This window comes from Hermetia illucens, chromosome 2, assembly GCF_905115235.1.
Source record: "Hermetia illucens chromosome 2, iHerIll2.2.curated.20191125, whole genome shotgun sequence".
NCBI lineage: Eukaryota > Metazoa > Arthropoda > Insecta > Diptera > Stratiomyidae > Hermetia > Hermetia illucens.
In genome coordinates, this window is record NC_051850.1 from 54,943,213 (window position 1) to 54,970,775 (window position 27,563).

Below are 27,563 nucleotides of genomic sequence, written 5' to 3' on the forward strand. Positions count from 1 at the left end.
TTGAACCTATCTTGGCAGTTCAACCGTCAGATGGTTCCAATGGTTCTAAGGACAATTAAAGTTAGACAGGGTCAAAAAAGCTCAAGTTCATCAACCATTCCATTTCATTTTCTTTTATTGGGAATAACTTAAAATAGATTGCACAGAAATTAATTTAAGCTATCTAGTGGGACTTAAGCTTGACTGCAGGATTACTGGTATGCCATGTGCGATAACACATACACAATCACCTACGAGGTGATGAAAAGTTGACGGCTCAAATGACATGACGACCTTAACCTATTAAACAAGTTTCCCTAATTACTAATGACACTTCAAAACTATGGAGTTTTACTCGCGGTAAAAAGTTATTTATGATAGATGGGCAGCTCGCTCTCTCTCTTTGATTTCCATACAGCCATATGTGTGAGCGGCCCTTACTTCCTTGGTTACTACATATTTTATTTTTATTTATTTTTTCTCTAGTTCTCACAATCTTGGCAGATGCCAGATTTTACCTAATACCAGCACTAAGTGCCAAGTATTTAGGCTCCATCCAACCCAATAGAGGGACGTTGGTGGTGGTAGCCAGTGGTAGGCTATTAGACAGATTTAGCGCGCATCCGCCCCCGCCCCCCCCCCAAACATCAAGCACGGTTGAAGAATGGTGTGCTTCGGCATGATTCGAAGCAGATTATGCGAGAGTCCTAGAATATCTAGAAAAGTCGTGATAGATTGAGGGTACAATATCTTTAGGTGACATATTATGGGAACTACAACGGCCCTCTTGATGTATGCTATAAGCACAACTATCTAGTACTGTTTGCGGCTCATATCGGTACCTGCTCCGGTGATCAACTCATGCTTGTATGAAAGATTTTGATGGATCACCTTACATACAACATTCTGCTTATTCGTATTGTTTGTATTACACCGATTCCATAACAGTGCAGCCAGAAATGGAAAGGTCCAACGACTCTAACGTCGAACCTTAGATTCTGCACTGGTCGTTGTCCGCCCGCTATTTCCTTATGAACTGTGTGGCAATCACGACGCTCTTTTAGCAATAAATAAAATTAGTTTATTTAAAACACAAAAAAGATTAACTTTATCACAATACTTTAATCACTTTCTGAATTAGGGCATTCCAACTGGGATCTTTGTGTTTCGTGTGTTCGCCGTCGCGGTTGGGAACCGAAGAGACCGGCTTATTTCCATGAGGTCCTTACTGTCCCAACCAACGGCATTTTTCCACCGCTAATTCTCCACTCCCCCGGTGCGTTCCGAAAATGAGCGAGTGGAGAGTTTCGCGCCATTGGCATTCGAAATAAATTTCGAATGCTGCAGATCCTGCCGCGCCACATCACTCCGCCCCCAGACGAAACCTAGGGGGTTTCGGCGACGGTTACCCGAACTTCGTTCGCCGTTAATCCACAAAGCGGACGCGACGCTGCTTCGGGGCGCACACGGGTTTCAGCCTGGACAAAGAGACCGCCTTTTTGTGACCACCGATCTCGAGCTGGAAGAAATGCTCTCCCCTCTCGAGAACGCGGTACGGGCCCTCATATGGAGGCTGCAGCGGCTTCCGGACGGCATCCGTCCTGATCAGCACGTGCGTGCATGTGTCCGGTTCCTTGGGCGAACAAGCAGGTATGGACGAGTGTCGAGTGGGTGGTGGCGCTTTGATGCGTCGGAGATTGTCCCTCAGCAGACGCACCAACCCCGACTCCGTGAGACCCGATCTCTTGTCGAAGACCGGATCGCTTGGGAATCTTGGGTTCTCCCCGTATACCAGCTCCGCGGGGCTGGCAGCAAATTCCTCTCGGCGGGTTGTACGAAGGCCGAGTGGGACGAGAGGCAAGACTTGAGTCCAGGACGGGTCGTCGCGTGCCATAATGGCGACTTTCAGCGTCCGGTGCCAACGTTCTAGCATCCCATTGGATTGCGGGTGGTATGCAGTAGTCCGCTGGCGTTTAAAACCCAGGAGTTTGCCTAACTCGGAGAAAAGGGTGGACTCAAATTGCATTCCCTGGTCAGTGATGACCACTGCAGGGACGCCAAAGCGAGGTATCCACTCTCGGCAGAGGGCTTCGGCACAAGATTGCGCCGTAATGTCTTTCAGAGGTATTGCCTCAGGCCACCGCGTGAACCTGTCGATGATTGTGAGGCAATACTTGTAACCGTGCGAGTCTCGCAAAGGCCCTATTATGTCGAGGTGTATCGTGTGGAAACGCTTGGTAGTGCGGGGGAATGAGCCCACTTCTTTCCTTACATGCCTGGAGACTTTACACTTTTGGCATGCGATGCACTCTCTGGCCCAGGAATTGATATCCTTGTTCATGGAGGGCCAGAAGTATTTTCCGGTGACTAACCGGTTTGTTGTCCTGATGCCGGGATGCGCCAAGTCGTGAACTGCGTGGAACACTTCCTTGCGAAATGTGGCCGGAATATATGGCCGAGGTCCCTTTTCCGAGTCTTCGCAGCAGAGCGAGAGGTTTGAGCCGAAGATGGGCAACTCCCGAAATTTGTATTTGGGGTTGGATTTGAGGCTCTGAAGTGCTGCGTCATCCTCCTGCGCCTTGGCGATAGCCGAGAAATCGAGTGAGGCGGGGATGTTAACCTCGGAGACATGAGACAAAGCGTCAGCAACTATGTTGTCCCTGCCGGACACGTGCTGGATGTCTGACGTAAACTGGCTTATGAAGCTCAGGTGTCGAAGCTGACGAGGGGACGCTTTGTCGGGCTTTTGTTTTAAAGCAAAAGTGAGAGGCTTATGGTCCGTGAACACTGTGAACGGCCTGCCTTCTAGGGAGAAACGGAAGTATTTGATGGACTCTCCAATAACGTCTGCAAAATTCATGCCCGGAATAATGGCATGGCAGGAATGCACTTAACACGTTCAGTATGCTGGGCGGGTAATCGCCAAAGTCCATCTCAACATTCCCTCGCTTCGGTCACCGAAGACGACACCATTTAGACGCTTATTTAACATTTGTTGAGTGAGTCCCTCTGGTTCCTCGCGAACGCTGTATTCTTAACTCGTCTGGAATGAATTTCGTCGTATCTTCGCAACTGACTATATACGACAGTAAATTTCTGCTTAATTGTGTCTGTAATTGTAGTTAGGATTATTATTATTACTGGTGATAGCATAGTTGGCTCTCCGCCTTTTTCTTCACCCGTCTGCTGGCACTCCCATTGGTGATTTAATTCAGTCTAGTAATGGCATTCCAGATCAACTTTTCCATGGCGGATCTTTTCAGTCACTCAAAACAATAACACGAAAGCGAACCTTCAGATCGCACAACATGACACCCGCAACTGCAGGTGTAAGTCATTGTGGTTGCTGCAGCGACATATCAGCACCCAGTCGAGACATAATCTTATCATTCATTTCAAATAGAATTTTCGGAGCTACTGGAAGTGCATAGAGGCTGGAAATGCTGGTCTATGCAAAAGATCCACTTCCGAAAATTCTATGATATATACGCTCTTCAGAATTCGTCCCGGTCCCGAACCTAAGTGGAGACTTCAACCGGACCATAAAGACGAGTGCTTCGACTACTCTGTTATTCGCGGTGCGGTGTAATGCGGTTGTGGCGCTGAGATGAATACTGATACTGGTCTGCACTTTCCTCAATAAGCGCATCGGACGACGAATTTTTGATGCAACAAGGGACGATAAGATGCTATCCTGCCCCGTCATTGTTAATCCGTAGTAGGAGCGGATGATAAAGGGATTCATTTTCTCAGTCCACTTCATCTGTTGCCTACGCAAACACAGATTGTGGCGAAACAGCTCGAGCAGAGGGAGCCACGCTCATGGTCATCGTGGCGTCTAGACGTCAAACCTCCATGTTGTCCGTTACGATAGCCTGGCCCAGTCGCCAAGTCAGACGACACCCGTCGTTATCCATGCCGAACCTCCTGATTTCTGCTAGTGCATTTTGTATCTACCTGTCAGGTACGGTGATAGCTTCCTCACTGAATAATTTCTAACACTACAAAGTTCGTGCACTTTCCTCAATTACTCCCTGAGGCGCTGGGGTGGCCTACAACGATTCAAATTCAAGCTATCCATCCCTCTTGCTTTCACAAACGGCTAGGGCGGAGTTCACTTTATTTATAATTATTTCTCTATCTATCTTGCTTACGTTACTTTTGCATAAATTTAACAGATTTAGCCTGTCGATGAGGTCACTGTAGGTTTGTCACCGAAAAAGATTCAGAAATATAACCTTTGTAGGGTTGATTGAGTGTTTATTTCCGTAAGAAAGTATAATTATATGAATGTGAAGTTTTGTTATGTGAAAATGTTGGATTAGCTTTAGTGTGGTTTCATTTTTCGGACAAGCTTTCTCAGGTAGTGCAAGAAAGGTTCTGATTCGGGTTTATCCTCTGGGATGAAGAATTTGCCGGATAGCCGCAATGTAGTCCCACCCGTCAACTTCATGTCGAAATGTAAAAAGAAGGCCACATATTCAAAGAATGTAAGACTGACCATGGATGTATGTTTTGGAACAAAAGGAAGGTGTCAACCGTCGGGAAAACCACAAGTAGCGCCAGATGCCCAATATTTTGAAGAGGCCTGAATATAATGGAGAAATTACGTTAATTCGCATAAAAGCTAGTCTCATAAACAAACTGTGTGAATGGCATGAAAATGGCGATTATCTGCGGTCCTTAGCGGAACAACAACGGTGGGACCTCGGTGACAATATGGCCTGGTTTTCTTTCGCAACCATTTCTTACTGTCTACTCTGCCTTATTAGATTGCACCGGTGTCCGTTTTTTTTCTTTAAATTTTCTGTCCGTTGGAGAGATTGTCACTCTTCAGGAGGGTTTTTTTTTACTTTTTGCTGCACAAATATGGTGTGACCTTACCGCACTGAAAACCTTCTACCGCTGTACGGTAGTCAGAACTTCTTGAGAAAGGGTGTCTTTGGCACTGTATACGTTCTTAGTACCTTTTCAGTAGTTGTTTGGTAAATAAAGAAAGAATCACGTTCTTTCACTTCTTCGCTTTCTTTGGAGAAGGTTGCAATCTGTCAGGCACTTGATCGTAATTTCAGTAATGACTTCGCTGCTGCTGTTATTTTGATTTGATATTCGTTTGTGATCCAGTTTCATTGTTGATTATGGACGGCCAGAACCCTTTCGCCAAAGTGGTCAAACTCTGCTTTTACGGTTTACAACTTCTCAGGATTAAGCCTACGAAGGTTGTTTACAAGGGGGATATCGACGTAGTAATATGATGAGCTACATTGCATTTAGCTGGGTTTCCGCGAATCGACGGACTTACTATAGCAGGATATTCCTTAAGTAGGTTAGATTAATCCGCAACAGAGTGATTGCGTTTATCCAGCGGACTGAACTTGTCATAGGATCCATCAGGCGTAATCCGGGGGATTCAGTTAAATAAAATATAATAATATTTGTGACCCAATGTTTTAATAGAGGAATTATTTGCGGTTTAGATTTATTGGCAAGCTGCAGCCGGTTGTCAGACCCATCCTACACGAACAAGCTTATGCTTTTCTTGGCCGAACCCTATGTAGCTACCCGTTTCCCGACTGGGCGGATCATTTGAATGTACAAGACTTTCTTGAATTTCTGTCATCGATACCGAATCCCCGATAGTAATAGTAATTTCATTCTGGCGTCTGCCTTGAGGTTCCGACTGGTGTACTGGGAACGATGTCGTACACGGCCAGCGTGGCGGGATTCGCTTTTCGATTGCTGCTGCTGCAGTTCGTAGATTTGAGTGCGCATTTCGCCAATTTCTTGCGCCGCCGACCCCAAAATCCTTCGAGATTTTACCTCAGTGCTGCACATGACATTTTGCGTCATCATATGTCGCTATAATAGGCTGAAATGCCAATGAAGAGCAAATGTAGCGAAAATCTAAAGTATGTGCACTGTTCTAAAATTATCCGTAGAGTGTTAATGTGGTTAACGCAGGAGGATCTGGATCGGGAACCCGCCTGCTCTCTGTCAATCAAGCTTTCGAGGTGTTCAATAATGTATTCCAAGATTATTTTAGATATTATCTTTGCAACAGTATAGGCGACGCAGATGCCCCTCCAATTGTCACACTCAAAACGGAATCTAAACGATCATCCCCTTCTTTCAATTTCTGGGAATGGCCCGGATTCCCAAGATTTTCGTATAAGTAGAAGAAGCAAATCTATATTAACTGCAGGTGAAGCGATAAATAACTCTGCATATCTATTGCCGATCGCAAACTGAATCACGTCATGGTTAGGTTCTGTGCTCGAACAATGTGCCACCAATGACGAGGCAGTGGAAACTGCAGAAATCCACAAACCTCCCACCATTATTGTTACACTCGCCGAGACGATCTTTCCCCATCGCGTGTCCTAGCAAGATATTGCCAGATCCCAGCTTAGCTTTGAGACTACCCATTACCAACTGCGTGCGATTGCCCGTAGAAAGCATCCTTCTCCACTATTTCGGAACTCTCCGTTGGTGCATAGCATTGTACAACTGTGGATGAATGCGGACCGGAAGTCTGTCAGAAACAGGCTCCCAGGTCAGAGCACGCCTTGCGGTAGACATCAGAAAGAATCTGACCCTTGATTCGCATCTTCTACCACTCGGTTTTCCGGAGTAGAAAAGCATATTATGGTTAGTGTGACAAGAGGGCAGTACTCTCCAGAGTCCTACCATCTTACTTCGCTTAGGCCCAGAATGTCCAGTCTATATCGTTGGCATTCGCGCTCAAGTTGAAGAAAGGAACCATTCTGGGTACCCCACTACTGCTGTCGAAGATTATGCGAACATTCCAGAATTATTTTCCGTTTTCGATAACCAAGGGTCGTATCCGTGAGGTCAGCCACTATCGGAGGCATTGTTGACGTTTCGGTAGCAGTAAAGTTTCAAAATGTGAAGGCAGCTAACCCACAAAATTCTATCCCTTTCAGTTCCCTCTTACGACAAGCAGGGAATACTTTGTATATATTCTTAAGCTTCAAACCACAGGGCAGGGTATATTATGAAAAGTAATATCAACCATAACGATCGATGTCTTCAACTCCTCTATTAAAAGCAACACAATTTCAAATAAATCAACTAATTTACAGAATAATGCAGATAATATAGTTGATTGGTAAATTCTTGAAATTTTTTCCTAAAATTTAACACAAAGTAAATACGTAAATTTCTTATCAATCTCCAAGTGTTCTCAAGAATATTCAGGGGCTGTTTTCCTTTCACACTTATTTAGTAATCGTTAATTGTGAGCAAAGTATCTTCCACTAGTTTGAATCAAAGGCTACTGACGCAAGATTTATTATTGCTTCTTAAAAATATAATCAATCTCCTTCAACTTTTGGAATTCACTTGTATATATGAAAATTTTCTTCAGTTATAAATAATGAATGAAACTTTTAAACAAATATTGATAAAAGTATATTAAATCAATTGCTTCACTCAACGCTATTTTTAATTTTCATTCAACATTCATATAATCGACGGGTTCAAAAAGGAAGCGGGGTACCAAAGGAAATGAGCGAAATGCACTGAAGAATTCAAATTACGATATAAATAAATTCAATGAGGATTTTCACTGGAATCAAACTAATGGAATTCCGAATTATATTGGATTAATAAAACTCAGCATCTGATGAAACATTATTTCCCATTTTCAGATAATTTTGATAATTTTACGAGGAATGGAAATTATTCATTATTGAAGTGCAATTTCCAAATCCTTGCTCTTTTTATATCCCCCGAAATGTAAATTTAAGTTATCTAGTTGAAAGCACACGAATAGAAATAAAAATAATAAAATGAACTTTCCATTGATCTTTTACAGCAAATTTTTACGCAACCGAAATCATCCTAGCCCTAGAGTATTTACATTCGCTTATGATCGTCTACCGAGATTTAAAACCAGAAAACTTACTAATCAACCGCGATGGTCACCTGAAAATCACAGATTTTGGATTCGCCAAGAAATTAAGGGACCGGACGTGGACACTGTGCGGCACACCAGAGTACTTGGCCCCAGAAATCATCCAATCCAAAGGACACAATCGAGCTGTAGACTGGTGGGCGTTGGGTAAGTACCAATCACTCGACTCTGTTTTTGAAGTCAAAAAGATGAAAATTATTCGCAAATATCTTCTCAGAAATAATAGTTAGGTAAACACATCCCACTAGATAAAGCTCATTGTAATAATGTCTGTTACTGCCAATGTAAATCATCCCGGACATGTAAATATCTCAAATTATTAGTCTATGGAGTGTTGGAAGTATTTTTGTTTGAATTTCAAATCTTTATTATTTCCTTTTCGTAAGAATTCCTAGTTCGATGAAAGCTAATGGAAAATGTTTGGCGATTGTTCGTTAGATCGGATATTTCTGGAGTCATAAAATTGTGTGCCTCTAAAAATAAACTTTCAGACTATCTTCATATACAAATTTTTCATTTTGATTTTATTTTTCACGTTCCATCTTTTTTCAATCCCGAATATTATATGAAAGTTGCTTTGTCTCATATTTAATTTTAGAAGATTTTCGGGACATGATAAATTTTAATGACATCATAAACGTCAAAATACTTACGTGTTTTTAATGGGCTTTTGTCTTCGTGCAAACAATATGCTCGTCCACTTACGAGGCTTCGATCTATAATTAAATATTTTACTGGACGATATAAATTTGATAGTTTTCGCAATCGACAATTGCTCAATTGTTAGATAATTATTTTGGGGAAGCAAACATGCAGGATGTAAGGAAAATTGGGTGTAAAGCTATGACTCAAATAGCATTGGGGAGGGTCAATACACGTTCTTTGGCTTTATGGCTGAGAAAACATTTTACAATATCCGCAATGAATAGCAGGTTCATTGCGTCAAACTTTTTATGCCGGAAGATAATCTAGAATTAAACATTGAAAGTTTCTGATTTTAAATTCATTTCGCTCATATAACGTTTTTTTTAAAGAATATGTGTAATAGGTGATATATGACGCATTGGCAGATATCTCTGCAATTCACTGACGAATGTATACATTTACTCATTTATTGACTCACTTGTTCATCAGGAGACAACACACTTCCTTTAAAAGGGGACCTAACTCAACAATGACTCTTACGATTATAGTTTATTATCATTAAAAGGGATTGAAGATATTTTTGAAAGGGAGGTCTTCCAAAATTTTCCCTTCAGTTATTTAGTAATATAAACTTTGACACTTTGCGAAACCAACTTAATTCAAGAAAAAAGTTACTGTTTTAACCTCGACAGTTAGTTTATTTTACAGACTATAAGATTGACCTATATAGGCATAGACTCAGAAGATTTAAATTGATCAGAAGATTATACAAATTGACTTTTATCAACTATGAGAGCAAGACTTAGAATCGAACCCGAAAAAGTTATGAACCTTAGCCATTCAGATGTGGCAGCACCAACTGCACTCCCAACCAAATATCCGTCAATAATAAAGGACAAACACGGTTTACGGTTTCGTTCAGAGCAGAAGCAACTCAGCAGACGCTGCCTCTGCCCTGAGGGCAGTGTCAACAAAGCGGTTCGCAGATGTTAACACTCATTTGATTACATTCGCAAAATACACCATGACTGCGAATTATAACCAGTGTAAATTATCCACAGTTCGACTAAACCTTACCGGAGTTAGATTTTTTGTTTCAGGACTGAAGGATCCGTTTATTCCAACTTTTTGTTCCACGTTGCCTGATTTTCGAACTTTTGTTCCCAAAATCTAAACGAAGAATGCGTGGATTAAAAAATTGGATGTAAGTTCCATTTTGTCCGGTCCGACATCAAGTGGATCTTGACCCCTCAATATTCAATACTTGCCTGCTGCTTCTTTGTTGGTCTCATATCATTAACAAAAATCGAATGCCTTTGATCAAAAGAAGCTAAACTAGAAGAGGAGCAAAAAACCTAAATCAAAAACTGATGTCCTACTAAGAGTTTCTATGACTCTACGAAATGGAAAAAAAAGGCCTTCCCTTCAAAATATGACCAATTCAAGGTAAGTATGTTAAAAACTCTTGATTCAGGATTGTCTCTTCCGAAAAATATTGATCGAATCTCCAGCCAAGGGCGATATTCACACCGCACCGGGGAAAACGTCAGTTAAAATTTGTAATGAGGTTAGAACTGTTTAAAATTGTTGCCAACTAAACACCTGAAAGCAAAAGCAATCTCAATAGTGACCTCACACCTTCTCGTTCTTCGCCAAAAAATGCAAAACCACAATTTCAGTCAAAACAAATCGAGAAACCGGAAGCTGGACGCTTCAGGTATGAAAGGTTTTGTGAATTTCCTTTATAAAGACATTTGAGTGTGAATTTGTCCCATTAGTACGTAACATGTAATATACACACATATTATGTGAGAATATTCACACAAAATTTCGTGGTGTTAGGATGAACTTAAGGGGAGTTCTGCAGCAACTTACTGAAAATTCTAGTAATATACTATTATTAACTTTTTTGAAGGGATATCGGTATGGAAGGTATTTGGAGCCTAGCCACCATATAGTGGCAACCTCTTGATTTTTTTCAGATTTTTCGGTTAGTTTCTGAGAATGGCCCCGTTAAATAAATGATCACTTTCGACTCCCCGCCTTTCCAACAAAAGTCAAAGCTAAGACCGGCTTCGGAAAGTACTCACCAAGACCTATCATTTGATACCCCACGTAACTATAGTTGGTGAAAAAGCCCTCCTTTTGCATGTATGGGGACCTCCTCTTAAATTTGACGTAACAGGATGTAACTTACTGCATGCGCGAGCGTTCACAGTTCCCACCTTTCCACTCAATTTGGTGTCAATCGCTTCAACAGTCTCCGAGAAAAATGCGTGTCACGGACAGACAGACAGACAGCCGGACGGACAGACAGACAGACAGTAAACCGATTTTAATAAGGTTTTGTTTTACACAAAACCTTAAAAATCAAGGCATCCGCTTGTTGGGACTTATGTGGCGGTATCATTTTGATTGAAAATCTGGCTCGGGAAGACACCATCGACACAGCAAGATACTGTGAGATCCTGAAAAAGTTGAAAAGAACGATCCAGAATAAAAGAAGGGGCATGCTGACAAAAAGGAGTTTGCCTACTTCGCGATAATTTCAGATCTCACACATCCAACGGCACAAAACAACTCCTGGACTCTTTTGGATGGAACGTTTTGAATCTGCCCCCACATTTCTCTGGCTTGGCGCCTTTATATTACCATGTGTTCACTTCCCAGAAGGTTCACATGAGCGAAAAAAACTATGAATGTGCAGAAGTGGGGGAGGAGATGACGGCAAACTTTTTCGAGAAGGCATCGAAAAATTGATACCCTGTCTCATCATCTGCATAGAAATGGATGGCGACTATGTTGAAAAATAACTTACATGTGTGGAAACGTAACCATATACTTTTTGTTTTTAAATAATTTTTTTTGGAGCCTAAAAAAGTTAAGTATACTGACTTTCTTAACTCACTTCGTCATACCAATTTTATTTATTCTTCAAATTCATGACTCATACTCAAATGAAAAATTAGATTTTCGTGAGTGATCTTGCGATCTTTGCCGTAATGTTGACTTTAGTTGGAGTATGTTATATGGATATAATGTGAATTTAATACTACAAAATATTTCTTTCTCATATGGTCCTCTCTCGTTTCCATCCTTTTGGTAGAAATTGATGGAATATAATGAGAGGTAACTATGGATTTGGGTTCGGTATTCAGATGTAACTCCTCCGTCTTTATCTTTATTATTGTCCTCAGCAATTTTTATTTTATTTCCGAGTTTATTTATTTATTGTTTATTTATTTTTATATTATTTTTACTTTTATGTTATTGCTTTTAGAATAGAAGTGGATTGCTTGGATTGATTCTAATATATGGTTACCATAAAACCCTATGTGGGACATATCGCATCCACTACACCTACATGGCATCAGTGTCGATTCCTGACATAATACTTCATTTCACTCCCCAAAATTTTCCGAGAAGGTCGCGCTGTTCCTCCTCTGCTCTGTTCTTCGCAGTTCTAGATAGTGGATCTGATTTCGCAGCCAATTACTACAAATTATAGTAATATACTATCATTAATTTTATTTGAACAAATATCGGTATGGAAGGTATTTCGGAGCCCAGGCACTATATAGTGGCAGCCTCCTGCCTTTTTTCAGATTTTTCGGTTCGGGAGTTTCTGAGAATGGCCCCCTTAAAGAAATGATCACTTTCAACCCCCCGCACTCCCCACCTTTCTAAGAAATGTCAAAACTAAGACCGGCTTCCAAAAGTACTAACCGAAACCTTTAATTTGATACTCCACATGACTATATTTGATGAAAAAAAATGTACACCCCCCTTTTACATGTACGGGGAGCCTCCCCCCCCCTAAATTGGACGTAAAATAATGAAATGGTTTTACACAAAACCTTGAAAACGAATTTCAATTTGAAATTTTACCGTCCATTTTCAATATGTTGTACTTTCGAAATATATAAAGAAAAGAAATCGATTTTTAAGAATCATCACACTGTACCTACCTACCTTAAATGACGACGAATGTGGTCGATTCAGAAACTTCTTCTTCTATTTTTGGAGCAGCTGGATTCTTATAACATCCTTATCAGAATCATCAACACCTTTAATTGCACTAGGACAAGTGTCAAATTTTTCTCTAAGTGATTTTCTCTTTAAGGCCTTGTGATAAACAAGTTTACACCCTGGTATGGAAAAAAACTACGAATTGCATGTTAGATACGATTAGTTAAAAGTAAGTTCAGAGTAGAATGACTTGAGTATTCAAAGGTACTATGATCATTGTGCAACCCGCGGAATAGCACCTTCTTGAAGTCCACAAATCATATAATTACAATCATGTCGTTTTCGAGGACATAGCACAGATTATTTATTTAGGAATTTCTTCGATTCCGGTGATAATGATACTAAGTACGTGAACGTTTCACTCACTGAAAACCATACCAACTCAATTGAGACAAAAAAGTAATCTCCTTATTGACAATCACTCCCCTATGAATAGAGCAATCAAAATTAATCTGCACTGCGACTTTATCGAAAATCTAGTGAATTATGACTAAGCAATTACTTGCGACTAATCTTGCGCCCTACACAGGTGATCAGCCGGTTGTCTGAAACATAAATAATCAGTCACCTTTTATGTTGCACCACCGCATTCGTTCGCATTCCATTAGGTCATCACACGGCACGAAACAAATAAAAAGGCAAACATTGCCATGCGCAGGTCCACAACATCACTTACCCCAATGTTTCTCCTTTGCCATCATTGATCCGCTAAGCTACATCCTATTAATTGTGTGCTGGTAATAGAACGTACAGCGTACGCGTTGTGATGCAACAAAAGAAAGGCCAATGCTCGTTTCGAGTTTAAAATATATATAATGATATGATTACTAAATAGGATTGAAGATTTCGAGCGGTTAAAGTGTTGACGTGCGAGGACCATAGAAAGGCTTGCGACCACCTGAAAGCACAAAAGAGCTGCAGTATACGATAACGAAATCGTTGCTCTTTGCGAGAGCTTCTTCTTCCCTCACCAACGCAATGGCGGAATTCCTTTTGCCACGGCGCACCCTACACTGAACTTTCCACGGCAACAAAGCTTTTCCGCATTGCGCTCACCCCGTTCGCAGCGGCAAGCAGAGCTTCATCGACCCGCACTCACGTTTTCGCAGTTCTCTCTGGGTCGTTTGCGTATCAAATTTTTTTTCCCAAGACTACATGACAGCCAAAAGCAAAGACTTTGAGGGTCAACGTTCCGCCCCTGAGACGATGGTTGCTTCCGAAGCTGACCCCATCTTTGTTACGCACATTCAGAAAAGACCCCTCAATCTAGCACTGATCGCGATATTATTGATCCAATTAGATTTTCGTTACTAATCAAACAGACCTTGTGGCAACTTTCACCATTGTTATTATGCTCATAAGTACCGTGGCTCCCCGTCACGCGCCCGAACTAGATGTTGCCAGAACTCGCCTTGGCATTCAGATCATCAATCACCATCAAAATGTCACCTTTGGGAAGCCTCTCCTGAACGGCGTAAAGTTGCCTATGGAAAGCATCCTCCTCCACCATATCGGGAATCTCCTAGCATTACACAATTATGCAGTTCCTTAACCTGGACCGTAATCTTGCCGTCAAGATCCCGTCAGATACCAAGTACTAATCTCTATGCGTGGCAATGTTTACGTTTCGGTATCACAAATTTCTAACCCTTTTAGTCACCTTTGACGACAAACAGGGTATACTTTGAGTGTATTCCACGATTCTGATTTCCATGGTCTTCCTCTCTTACAATCACCTCAAGGAACAACTGCCGATGTACGGCTCTGAATTATGAAACTGTATTGACATGAAACTGTTTACATATGCAGTTCTATGGGCAATGTTTTTGTACAACGAGAGGCGATACAATTGGTATCACTAAAAGTAGCAAGGATAGTTTTTCGACGACATGCTGTTTGTTAAAAAGTCCATTCTATACCGAACTTACAGTTCGATTAGCTTTGTTAGAGCCATTACGCACTTTCTGCTTTTTAAATTATCGACACTTTTTACAGTTAGCATTTTTTAAGGTTTTATTAGAATTGAGTCGGAGGTGGAAATCTTTAAAAGACACAGGCCTGGACACGCCAACGTGTGGGTTATTTATCCACTAAAACCACCCCCGTCATCTCATCTGCCAAGATGTCAATGGGCATCATTCCAGAGATGACGAATGCTGCATCATCTAAGACAGTCCTGAATGCAGAGCACACCCTTAGGGCTGTTCTTTTGTAGACTGAACTCAATTTGTTATTGTTAAATGGAACCTGCAATGCCTTTCCCCAAACTGGAGCTGCATAGAGCAGGATCGAACACACTACCCTAGCTATAAGCACCCTGGAAGCATGCGGTGGCCCTCCCACGTTCGGCATCATCCTTGCCAAGGCCACACTTGCAGTGAATGCTTTGTCATAAACATACTGCACGTGTTACTTATATCTAAGCTTGCCGTCTATCATCACTCCCAAGTATTTAATGGCAGGCAAAGAAGTACTGATATGATTCCCAATTGGAATACGGGCAAAATTTCTTTTACGGCGCTAGGTGATGGGAAGCGCTTCCGTTTTTTCCTCCGCAAGTGTCAGACCAGAACTCTCTAGTCAACCCTTAACTCCGTATCTTCGAGGTGCATTGCGACCACAACCAGCGCTATATTTTCAGCGTAGACCACCACCGTGACTTCCTCTGGAAGAGGAAGATTAAGTATATCGTTGTACATGATGTTTCACAGCAGTGGGCTCAGTACGAAGCGCTGTGGGACACCCGCAGAGACAACGTACTCCTGGTGTCCACCATCGGTGTCACACCAAAGCCTCCGTTCTTGTAAATAGCTGTTGACAATAGCTTCAAGATAAGCGGGAATACCAATCTTCATCAGAGATTGCCGTATTAGGTTCCAAGTGGCCGAATTGAATGCATTTCTCACATCCAGGGTCACTACTATGCAATATTTGCTAATACTGCCCTTTCCAGTAACCATTTTGATGGCATCAATGGTTGATCTGGCTTTACGGAACCCATACTGCCGATCTGAGAGACCTCCCCGGCCTCAACAACCGGGAGTAATCTATTATATAATAGATTACTCGCTCTAGCATTTCGCCCACAGTGTCCAAAAGACAAACAGGTCTATAGGAGGTTGGCTCACCTGAGGGTTTGCCAGGCTTAGGCAGTAGCACCCACTTCTGTTGTTTCCATGATGCAGGAAATAACCCCTCGGATATGCACGCTTCGACAGTCCGTCTCTCTGTCTGTCTGTCACACCCGATTTATTCGGAAACGGTTAGATCGAGTAGGAGAGTATGTGACAGGGTTCGTATTGCTGTTTTGGTAAGATTCTGTTCCAGTTTCATTATCTTTAGTAATATAACGATAAATCTACTATTTATCCAAATCATTTAACTTAACGTTCTAACGTTTGTTCAATTTTCACTGTTATGCAAAATGCCTTATTAGCATCGTAAATTATTCTGGCTTCAAAATTTAAAATGACTTAAATAGTTATAGTTGTTCACACACTGTGTCTAATGTAAATCCAAACAAATAATAAGCAAATTTTATCTTTCCACAGGTATCCTTATTTATGAAATGATTATTGGCTACCCACCATTCTACGATGACAATCCATTTGGTATTTATGAAAAGATTCTTAGTGGGAAAATTGACTGGCCCAAAAATATGGACCCAGTAGCCAAAGATTTAGTAAAAAAATTACTCGTATTAGATAGAACAAAGAGGCTTGGCAATATGAAGGTGAGATCCAGGACCACCAAGAAATGGTGCCATTTGTTTCATCCAATTTTCTTATTTATCTTCCAGAATGGAGCAGATGACGTGAAGAAACATCGATGGTTCAAGAACATCAATTGGACAGACGTATTAAACAAAAAGACACAGGTGAGTAACTTTTCTATGACGTAGAAGCAATTTAATTGATTTAAATGTACATATACGAGCATATTACGATTATCATGATATCATCCCATAAAAGTATCTTGGAGTTTTCCTCAGCAAAAGTACGGAGGAGTTTATGGGTTTACAATACCACCTGCAGGTCAAATGCGAAATGTTTCAACGGTTCAGTTTGAATTATGAACTTCAGAAATGATCATTTCTTTGCACCTCATTTCCGTGGTTCGATTCACATAAACATATATGTACTTACGTACCCAGTCTATATGCGAGTACATCAAATACGAATTGTGAAGGATGAGTGAAAGGCTATATATGATGTAGGAGACTTCCAAGAATTTACAGAACATTTAAACTTCTGATCAATCATAATAATCGATGATAGGAAAATCAATATCCATAATCAAATGGAAATTTGTAAATATTTCAGGAGATTTATTGAATTCTAATTTGGGCGGTTTAATTTGACTTTGTTAGCTACCGAAATCTAAACATTTCATTCTATTAATAAAGAAAACCATTTGATGTTGAAATTCATCGCATTAATTTTACCATATACATATATGCCTACGTACCAGATATAGATACGTATCTATGAAAAATAAATTAAACATGTGGCCGCAAAAGCTTTCTTTACCATGAAAACCGCAAAAGTGAAAGATATTACAGAAATAATACACGAGATGAATGTCGGATAGGAAATCTAACAATAATAATAAAAGTCATGTGGTGGATCACTTCTGTTGCTGATGTCCATAGCATGATAGCTAATTCGTAGTGAGTTATTGTATCATTAACCTTTGGCTTAAATTTTCGCTTGGTTTTATATCTTTCGACTTTTCTTTACTTGACCACTACATAGTTTGGTTTTCTCTGGGTTCATTCCGACTAACGTTACTATTAACTTTTAACAATTTGAGTTTGCAGCATACTTAACGCCCTCACATCATTTGTAAGATTAATATCTTTTCCCGTCCCTTTTTGGCCATATTTTCTTTCAAATAAAATCTTTTTAAGGTTTTATGTAAAACAAAAGTTGATTAATATAAGTTTACTGTTTGTCTGCCTGTCTGTCACATGCACTTTTCTCCAAAACGGATGAACGGATACCAACGAAATTTGGTGGACATATGGGAAATTAAATCGCAGGCATATATAGTGACATAAATTTGCAGTTTACAAGGAGCCTCCCCATACATGCAAAGTGGAGTCGTACATTTTTTTTCCACTAAGTGTATTCGTGTGAGGTATCAAATGAAAGGTCCTAATTAAATTTTTACAAACAGATTTTAGTTTTAATGCAAAAATCTCCACACTTGAAGTGAGACAGAACACAATTTCGGAAACTACTTAATCCCAAAATCTAAAAAAATTCAGAGTGCTTATATGAATCTGGGTCGAGATTTACTCCGAAACGGCTGGAGGTATCGTCACACACATCATTAAGGAGTTACATGTTACACCATTTTGTATTGGCTTGAAGGGGGGCTCTGCATATATGCGAAAGGGGGGAGCAACATTTTTTTCATTTAATATGGTCATGTGGGGTATCCAATGAGAGTGCTCAAAGGGTACTTTTCGAAAATGATCTTATTTCTGACATTGGATGAAACGCTGGGGAGGGCTCAAAATATGTGCCCCGAAAGTGAAACGGGTGTCGTTGTCAGAACCTATCCAACGGAAAACTTTGAAAAAATCACAATAATCCATCGATGAAAAATCTACACCTCAAAATACATCCCATTACGATATCTGTTCAAATAAAGTTAATAAGAACATATTACTATATTTTTTTTACCTGCAAACCCTTCTTACGCTCATTCTAGAGGGGGAGCTGGACGCTTCAGGTATGAAAGTTTTCGTGTATTTCTTTTAAAAAGACATTTGAGTGTGAATTTGTCCCATTAGTACGTAACAGGTAATATACGCATATATTATGTGAGAATATCCACTTTCCGGTGATATTGATATTCAAAATCTTTTCCTTAAATTCGACATAAAAGGATGTAACTCACTGTATGCGTGAACGTTCACAGTTTCCACCTTTTCACTAAATATGGTGTCAATCGCTGCTACAGTCTCCCAGAAAAATACATGTGACGGACAGACAGGCAGACAGACAGTAAACCGATTTTAATAATAATAAATCAATATAAGTGACAATATTAGACATAATTCTGCCAATTTTGAAGGCTAGCCAACAATTATTAACAAAGTTATAGAAGGCCAAAGTTTTGTATTCTACGTGAATTCATTGTAATCCAATGGTTCTGAGTCCCCATCTAATAATGGCGGGTCGCACTGATTTGCTCCGCCATTCAGTACATGGCGGGCTTAGGACCACCCATTCCTAAACAAAAGTGGTGGTACTAGCTAAAACCAATCTAGGTGCAAACCTGGTGATTTCGGACAATATAATTTATATACTTGTCGGGTTTTGAATTAAAGGAAAAAAAAGCAAAATGCCACCTGAAGCCGCTTTTAGCCACGCTACTCCTCAGTGTGGAATTGCAAGACAACGTCTAATGAGATCGCCTCCACACTGCGATCGAAACCGACCAGCCACAAAAATTACTTGCGGATAGTGTTCCATCCATATGGATGTATATCTACGTTAGTACCAGCGATATTCAACTTTTTAAGTTAGTTATAAGCATTTGCTGCAGACAGTCAAGTGGAAATATTCAGATGCGTAAATGGCCCTTTAAAAAATAAAGCGCAATTGAATTTTTAACTCTGTACACACGGAACTGTCATGCACTCATCGTCTTCACGTAGGAAAATACAAAACCTTTTCTAACTGAAGCGTCTAGGTCCCAGTACTCAATTTGTTTAATATTCGAAACATGTCATCCAATTTTTTTGACCAAGTATCTCTTCAGATGGATAGATGGATATTTTACCACGGCTTCCCAAAGTCCTTCAAAGTACCTACTACTGGAAAGAATAAGGTTTCACCTAAAAAAATAGTTCGGCAATAACTATTAGAAGGTTTTGCATCTTCCTCTTCTAGCGATGAGTCTACAAATTGCTGATATATGCAGCTGATAACAAATCGCTAGCTAACTCGAGATAAAGAGTTTTCGTTGCCTTGCGCACGAATACCACAATATACGTCTTAATAGTTTTGATGCTTCGGCCACTACTCCACTTAAAATGGTGATGATGACTGCGTCCATATTAAGATTTACTCCGTGAAGCCAATGTAGCCCGCTTAATCATATTGGCCAGTTGAGGATGTCGCAAGGCAATATCACTCTTGATGTCAGGTCAGGAAGATCATCACGTATTACCACATGGTTCCACTGGTTAAATTACGTTTCTTGCTGGATTAAACTGAAAACCGCCAAAATTTAAAAGTTGAGGAATTCAGCGCAGGATCTATCCTGAGCCTAAGAAAAGCATATGGGGGTACTCAAACGGCCACAATGCGCCTGCCAGTGGAGTCAGCGCAGAAGTTGTTGGCCGTGGGGAAGGTTCGGAGTGGATGGGTTGTTAGCGGCTAAGGGAACATATCTCTTTAAAGAGGTGCTTCAAATGCTTAATGTTTGGACACTTTGCGAAGGCATGCACTAGCGGCATCGATAGGTCCGATCGATGTCGGAGGTGTGAGGAGAAAGAACATATTGCCAAGGAATGCAATAGAGACCCCAAATGCATTTTGTGCGAAGGAAAGAAGGGATGGGATAACCGACATTTTGCCGGAAGTGGTAAATGCCCGGTATTTAGTTAACTGCTGTGAAAAAATGAGGTTAATACAAATAAACCTTAATCATTGCAGGATCGATAAGATTTGCTTGCGCAGACCACTTACGAATCCGCGATGGAGGTTGCTATCATTAGTGAACTGTACAGAAATCTCTACGGTGGTGTATGGGTCTCAGATTCGACTGGTGGAGCGGCGATATGGGCGTGCGGTCGTCAAGCCATACAATATAGCATACGTCAGGCGGCTAGTGGCTTTGTGTGGGCAAAAATAAGCAGTATATTCGTATACAGCTGCTACGCTCCACCGAGCCTCACACTTCCTGGGTTTGCAGAACAGTTAGACGATCTTGTTCATGACGCAAGAGGACGAGGTCCAAAGGTGATAGCCGGTGACTTCAATGCGTGGGCTATCGAGTCGGGCAGCAAAGAGACTAACGCAAGGGGGCGGTGCTTATTAGAAGCATTTGCCCCGTTAGATGTAGTTCTGGCCAACGAAGGCGGTGTAAACACTTATCGGAAAGGGGGAACTGGTTCAATTGTAGATCTTACTTTCGTCAGCCTTGCGCTGGCACGTGACATATCCTGGCAAGTTAGCGAGGACTTTACGTACAGCGACCAAAAGGGAATCACGTTTGAATTAAGGACGGAGCCATAAGGCAGGATTCCCGCACCTTGGAAGCCGAAATCCAAAAGAACACCAGGATGGTCTGCAAAAGCGATGGATGAGCAAACATTCATGGAAGTGTAGCTAGACCTGCTTAGCAAAGCAGGCACCTCCACGGATAGAGCTCTCCATGTTACACAAGGCACCTCTGAGGCATGTGACGCGTCGATGCCTAGGAGATGCTCATTCTCCACTAGAAGACCCAATTATTGGTGGAATAGTGAACTTGCCAGCCTTCGATTGATTTGCCACAGAGCCAGACGAACAGCTCAGAGGGCAATAGGTAGGATCGATCAAGGGCAAAAGGAGCATGCCTATAGGGAAGCTCGCAAGAACCTCAAGCTCGCCATCCAGCGGAGTAAGAGGGAATGTTTTAAGGAGCTCCGTTTGAAAGCGGACATAAATCCGTGGGGTAGCGCCTATAAAATCGTGACAGGGCGATTCAGACGCCGATCATCTTCACAGATTACGTGCCCTGTGCTCTTGTTGAAAATAATCCACGGGTTATTTTCCCAACAAGAGCGGGGTACTAACACTTTCCAGCGTCCCCTGAATGTGACGCCGATTTCACCAGTCACCAGGGACGAGCTGCTGGAGATCTGCAGTCGAATAGGCGACAGCAAAGCCCCGGGTCTGGACGGCATACCGAATAAGGCCCTCAAACTTGCCGTCAAATGGAGACCGGATATGTTCGCGGAGCTGTTCGAAACGTGCATATCCGAGGGTATCTTTCCCACACCGTGGAAGCGGCAGAAGCTGCTACTGCTGCCTAAGGCTAGGAAACCGCCAGGGGAACCGTCCTCCTATAGACTCATATGTCTTCTAGACACTATGGGGAAAATGTTGGAGCGGGTTATTTATAATAGACTACTCCCAGTCGTCGAGAGCCAAGGGGGCCTTTCAGATAGGCAGTATGGGTTCCGTAAAGCCATATCAACCATTGATGCCATCAAAATGGTTACTCGCTTAGCCGAAAATGCAATTCACGGAAGGGGTTGTACCAGCAAATATTGTGTGGTGGTCACCCTGAATGTGAGGAATGTATTCAACTCGGCAAATTGGAACCTTATACGAAAGTCCCTGGCGACGATTGGTGTTCCCACCTACCTCGCCGCTATTATAGATAGCTATTTGCATAAGTGAACACTCTGGTATAATACCGATGATAGATCCATGGAGTACGTTGTCTCCGCGGGTGTCCCACAGGACTCTGTACTGGGCCCACTACTGTGAAACATCATGTATAATGATATGCTTAACCCTCCGGTTCCGGAAGAGGCCACGGTGGTGGGTTACGCCGATGATATAGCACTGGTTGTGGTCGCAAAGCATCTCGAGGATGCTGAGTTGTACTCAAGCGAAGCAATCAGTGTTGTTAAGGCTTGGTTAAAGAGTGCTGGACTGACACTCACTGAGGAAAAGACGGAAGCGGTCCTCATCACTAAGTGCCGCAAAAGAAATTACGCCTGCATTAGAATCGGGAATCGTATCATCACTTCCAAGCCGGCCATCAAATACTTGGGGGTAATGATAGACGGAAAACTCAATTTTAAGCAGCACATAGAGCGTACTTGCGAAAAAGCATCCACCATGAATATGGCTCTCGCAAGGATGATGCCAAACGTAGGAGGACCGCGGCATACTTGCAGGCTGCTCATAGCCAGGGTGGTGAGTTCTATCATGCTGTATGCAGTCCCAGTTTGGGGAAACGTGCTGCAAGTTTTAGGCAATGCATATAAACTGAGTAAGGTTTGCAGGAGAACAGCCTTAAGGGTGTGTTCTGCCTTCAGGACCGTCTCAGACGATGCAGCGTTCATCATCTCGGGAATGATGCCGATTGACATCCTGGCAACCGAAATGATGAACATTTACTGGGTAAAAAGTCTGGTGTGCCGAGGTCAGAGTCTTTTGAAGATTTCCACCTCCTAAAAAAAAAGACAGACATTGAACCGATTTTAACAAGGTTTTGTTTTGCAAACAAAATCTTAAAAATGATGGTTTGGGGAAGTTATAGCCACATATATGTATGTCCTCAAATACCGTACGCAATCTGTATATTGTCAGGCACATTCAGAAGACAATTCCTAAATATTATTACTGATTCCGTTATGATTAGATGTTTGCCACCGGTCAGTCGAAAGCTAAATAAATTTACAACAAGCTCTGCGTCGCACAGATGTCGAGGCGATAAAAGTTGTAAACATCTACAAACCTTTCGCCGTTCTTGCTAAGGTCACCAAGCCCATGCCTCTTCATCTCATGCCCAAGCAAAGTGTTTTCGGAGTTCACCTTCGCATTCGGATCACTAATCGCGATATCGCCCTTCAGGAGTTGCAACATAGCACTGCAAAATTGTGCTGCTCCTTAATGTGAACCGGGGTCTCGCAGTGAATATCCTATCAAAAACCAGCTCCCAGGCTTTTCAGACTACAAAATCATAGTGCTGCAAGGGAGAGAAAGGGACTTTCCACAGTCTGGACGTAGTAGTGCAGTTTCGAGATTTGCAACTTATTAACCCGCAAACTCCTATCCCTTTAGTCGCCTTTTATGATAAGCAGGGAATCTTTTGAAGGTATTTTTAAACCCCAACTCACAGGACATTCTTGAAAAATACAAAGATTGGTGTGGAACCAAACGCTAGTGATTATCAATCAAGTTATTATTGTTCACCCACGTATTTAAATAAAGTTGCCCTTAATGCTGTTCTAAATCCTCGTTAATTCATAAATTCAATCATTTTACTATCGTATTTTATACTAGTTATTTATATCTTATGAATCCCATACATAATTATTATAATTTCCTACTAGATCCTTCAGAAAGTATATTTATTTGCTCATCAATCTGACCCCTGAAATAGCTCCATGAGCATATTTTAATCAAGCTGGTACCTATTAGTTACATAATTTCGTACGCGTACACACATTTATTAACTTCAATTTGCAGTTAGACCTTTAATTGGATATTAATATTAATTGGTACAACTTTCTTTGTGCTTTTGCGTATATTTCAGCCCCCAATAATACCCGAAGTGCACTTCGAAGGAGACACAAGCAATTTTGATGAATATCCAGAAACAGATTGGAAAGCGGCCAGATCTCTAGACGAAAGCGACATGCAGCTGTTTGATGATTTCTAAAACAATTTTCTCCGTGACGTCATCAACCATTTTTTGTAATTTATCTTTTTTATTTTCCTGAACAAGAATGTTTCTAAATAATATTTATTTTTTGTACATAAATAAATCGTACGTATGTATCCTGTTATCATTTTGAAAGCGATACATCCATACCCTTTTGTCGAGTTAAGGTCGTTGAAAGAAAGAACGTATTTAATCTAATTGATATGATAATATATCGCAGGATTTATTCTTGCAGTGCCAATGATTATACATGTGCAGTACTTTCATTTATTGTTGTGAAAGTAGAGTCTACGAGCAAAAACAAGAGAAAAATATACTTTGAGAAAAGATACGGCGCTTGGCTGATGCCCGGTGTTGTGCAGGATCCTGTTGAATGCACAACTGAACAAAATAAACCCCCAAAAACGTTAAAAACAAGCAATTGTACAGTAATTAGTTTTCTCTTTTCGAAAATTATTACGTTACAGTCAATAATGTCTATGAAATATTTCATAGCTGGCCGACATGGTAGCGTGTACAGATCCGAAATGTTTGCCAAATGAAAATTAATGTTGCCAAAATAATAAACATTGACAATAAAAACATAGCAAGGTGCACAGGTTCGACACTTCTTAACTTATTTTCGTGAGAATACAAAGCAAACAGTCGCAAAGAAAATTCTAATTTTAGTGTTGAGTAGCCAGGTGAACTCGGTGTTTGTATACATTCGTGTATCTAAACCCCAATTAGGTTCAATTAAACCAATTCGATATCACTGATGCGACCATCAACCATCTAATTTCAAACCTAATAAATTTATGAGAACTGATTTAGTTTCCGCACCAAAGGTAACTCTAAATTATTACACTTACACCTTGTCATGATGAAAATCTGTTTTTTGTAGAAGGTACTTTCCCCATCAACGCGAAGACGAACTCTTGTATCTTTTGACGATAATCAATTTTCGTGTTATATGAACATCGTCTAATTAAATTAAGAAAAGAACATAAACGCCCTTGCCTTTGAAATATAATACAAATTAAGTCATATCTAAATAAGATTCGTCATATTTGCATAGACCATAAAATAATAATTAGTGAAACAATTTCTTTAAAAAAACAACAATAATAGGCGCGATAGAAACGATGCCAATTATAAAGTCATTATTTCGTTATTTCTACATTGGTTTGTATAATTTTTAGTTCGTATTAATATTTATTCATCACTTACTACATTTATTTTTATTTTGAAGGAAAAATAAACTGTGATAGGCTAAGAAAGTGTCATATATTTGTAATGCAATCGTACCACAAGGAATTTGTTTTGAAATTATATTTCATTGTCCCGCCCAAAAAAAAAGTAACTTTGTTCAAATGTATATCATTTTTTGTTATCAAAATGAAATAAAGGAAATTAATTATAATGATATGTGCAGTTTGAATCAACAGGAGACACAGACTATTTGAAATCAATACTGTAAGTAGCTTTTCAAATCCTTTCCGTACAATGGTGCGAAATTGACCCGAATAGGGGAAAACAACCTCCATAAAAAATATATTAGTTCCTTCCCAATATTTTCCATTCTCATACGAATCAATCAAATTCAAATTGATTTTGTGGTAACCCTCCATATTCCATCCTTTATTTGACTTTTATATTTCGCTATACATGAGGGTTCCCTTGACTGATAACTGATGGGGGATAGAGTAGCATCTTACTTTTCGGGTCAGACAATTTAAGTAAGAAAAACACTTGCGAAAAATATTTTAAATTTGGGGCTAAATTGTAACATGTGAAATAAACATGACTCCCCGCCTGCCCTAAGTTATCTCGTATGTCTCATCTCCTCATCTTTTAGAAGATCGTAAAAGATATAATTTGTCAGACACCCTTTCATATTCCTCGTTTTTATTGAAAATATTCCTCTCATACTGTGATGGATCAAATATTTCAAATCTTAAAAAGGTATAATATTTTGATGTAGGGAAATCGGATCAAATCTACTCAGGATCGTAGAAAAGGATATGATGACAACGGTGTTTGGAAAACTATCAGTTTATATATAAATTTGGAAAAAGCGCACTAAGTAAATGCTAAGCTCATGTAAAACTTCAGAAACTAATTAATGAACAAAACAGTAACAAACAAGTCGGGAAACCGGAAGCTTGACGCTTCAGGTATAAAAGGTTTTGTGTTTCCCTATGTGAGGAGCATAACGTAGTTCTCAATTGCCTAACAGCATTGAGCCAAGATATTTAAATCGCTCAGTTCTGGGCAGGTTACTGCCATTGCCAGAACTGAGCGATTTAAATATCTCAAGGGGCAGGTTACTGCCATTGCCAGAACTCAGCGATTTAAATATCTCGAGTCAATGCTATCAGCCAAGGAAGAACTGCGCCTGGATGACTACGCAACCTGGATGAGGTGGCATTCCATAACTGGTGTTCTTTGTGATGGACGTATCAGCCCACGTTCCAAATCTAAAATTTACTTCAATGTCGTCCGTCTGCCGCTCTATATAGTTCTGAGTGCTGGCCGACTATAAAGGACAATGAACGGCGTCTTGCTGTAATGGGGACGAAGATGTTGCATTGTACTGGTGGCGTGACACGTTTTGATCACGTCTGAAATGAGAATATCCGCGATCGATATGGGTTTGCACCGATCGTGGAAAAACTGCGAGAGAGGCGTTTTCGATGGTGTGGTCACGTAATTCACGCTAACGAGAATTTACTTACCAATATTGGTCTGAACATCGAAGTCAATGGTAAGCAATGGCGCATTCAACGCTTGCCTGAAACAGGGAATTTACCCTGCTCGTTGGAAGGTTGCGAGGCTTGCGCTGATCCATGAAGGGAGAGGCGACCCCGAACTGCCGCCTGCATACCACCCGCTATGTATGCTTGACACCGCTGGGAAAGTGCGCGAAAAGCTCATCAGAAGTAAACTCGCTGAAGCGATACGCGCTGCCGGAGATTTATCTCCCCGGCAGTTTGTCAGTCATGCAAGTCGTGGACGCCGTTCGACCGGCAGAGGCACATAGCCGCCGAACTTGACGGGTGGTGCTCCTCATAACACTTGACGTCAGAAACGCCTTTAATTCCGTAAGATGGAAAGACATTCTATGCACCCTAGACAATGAGGGACTATCTGAGGAACCGCTTCCTGCTCTATGAAACGCTAGAGGGTCAGAGGACGATGGAGGTCACGTCGGGGGTAGCACAAGAATCCATCCTAGGGCCGGACCTCTGGAAGGCTACCTATGACAGTCTACTTGAACTCGATATGCCAGAAGAGTCGCGCCTGGTCGGCTATGCAGATGATGTCGCAGCGCTTGCTGCTGGACGTGCTGTCGAACAGGCACAAAACAGACTCGGCATATTGATGCGACGGGTAAGCGGATAGATGACTACTCATGGTTTCAACCTTGCACTGGAAAAGACCGAAGTAGTCATCCTGACTAAAAAGAGAATTCCGACACTGCATCCCATATCGTTCGGCGAGTCGATTATCGAGTCAAAATCAGCGGTAAAGTACCTCGGGTTCAAGCAGCAGTGAACAAGGCTGCAGCTGGAGCTTCGGCGTTAAG

The 27,563-nt window shown here is 41.1% G+C and overlaps 1 protein-coding gene across 5 annotated transcripts in view; it reads left to right on the plus strand.

Moving 5' to 3' along the window:
- LOC119648992 (cAMP-dependent protein kinase catalytic subunit 3) overlaps window positions 1-24,119 on the plus strand; it is a 98,582-nt gene extending 74,463 nt beyond the window's left edge. For all 5 annotated transcript variants that reach the window (XM_038050919.1, XM_038050920.1, XM_038050918.1 and 2 more), the window contains exons 5-8: window positions 7,817-8,062; window positions 16,141-16,322; window positions 16,389-16,466; window positions 23,867-24,119. In XM_038050919.1, coding sequence (XP_037906847.1) covers window positions 7,817-8,062; window positions 16,141-16,322; window positions 16,389-16,466; window positions 23,867-23,992 — 632 coding nt within the window. In that variant the 3' untranslated portion in view covers window positions 23,993-24,119. The remainder of the gene's footprint in view (window positions 1-7,816; window positions 8,063-16,140; window positions 16,323-16,388; window positions 16,467-23,866) is intronic.
- The last annotated feature ends 3,444 nt before the right edge of the window (window positions 24,120-27,563 follow it).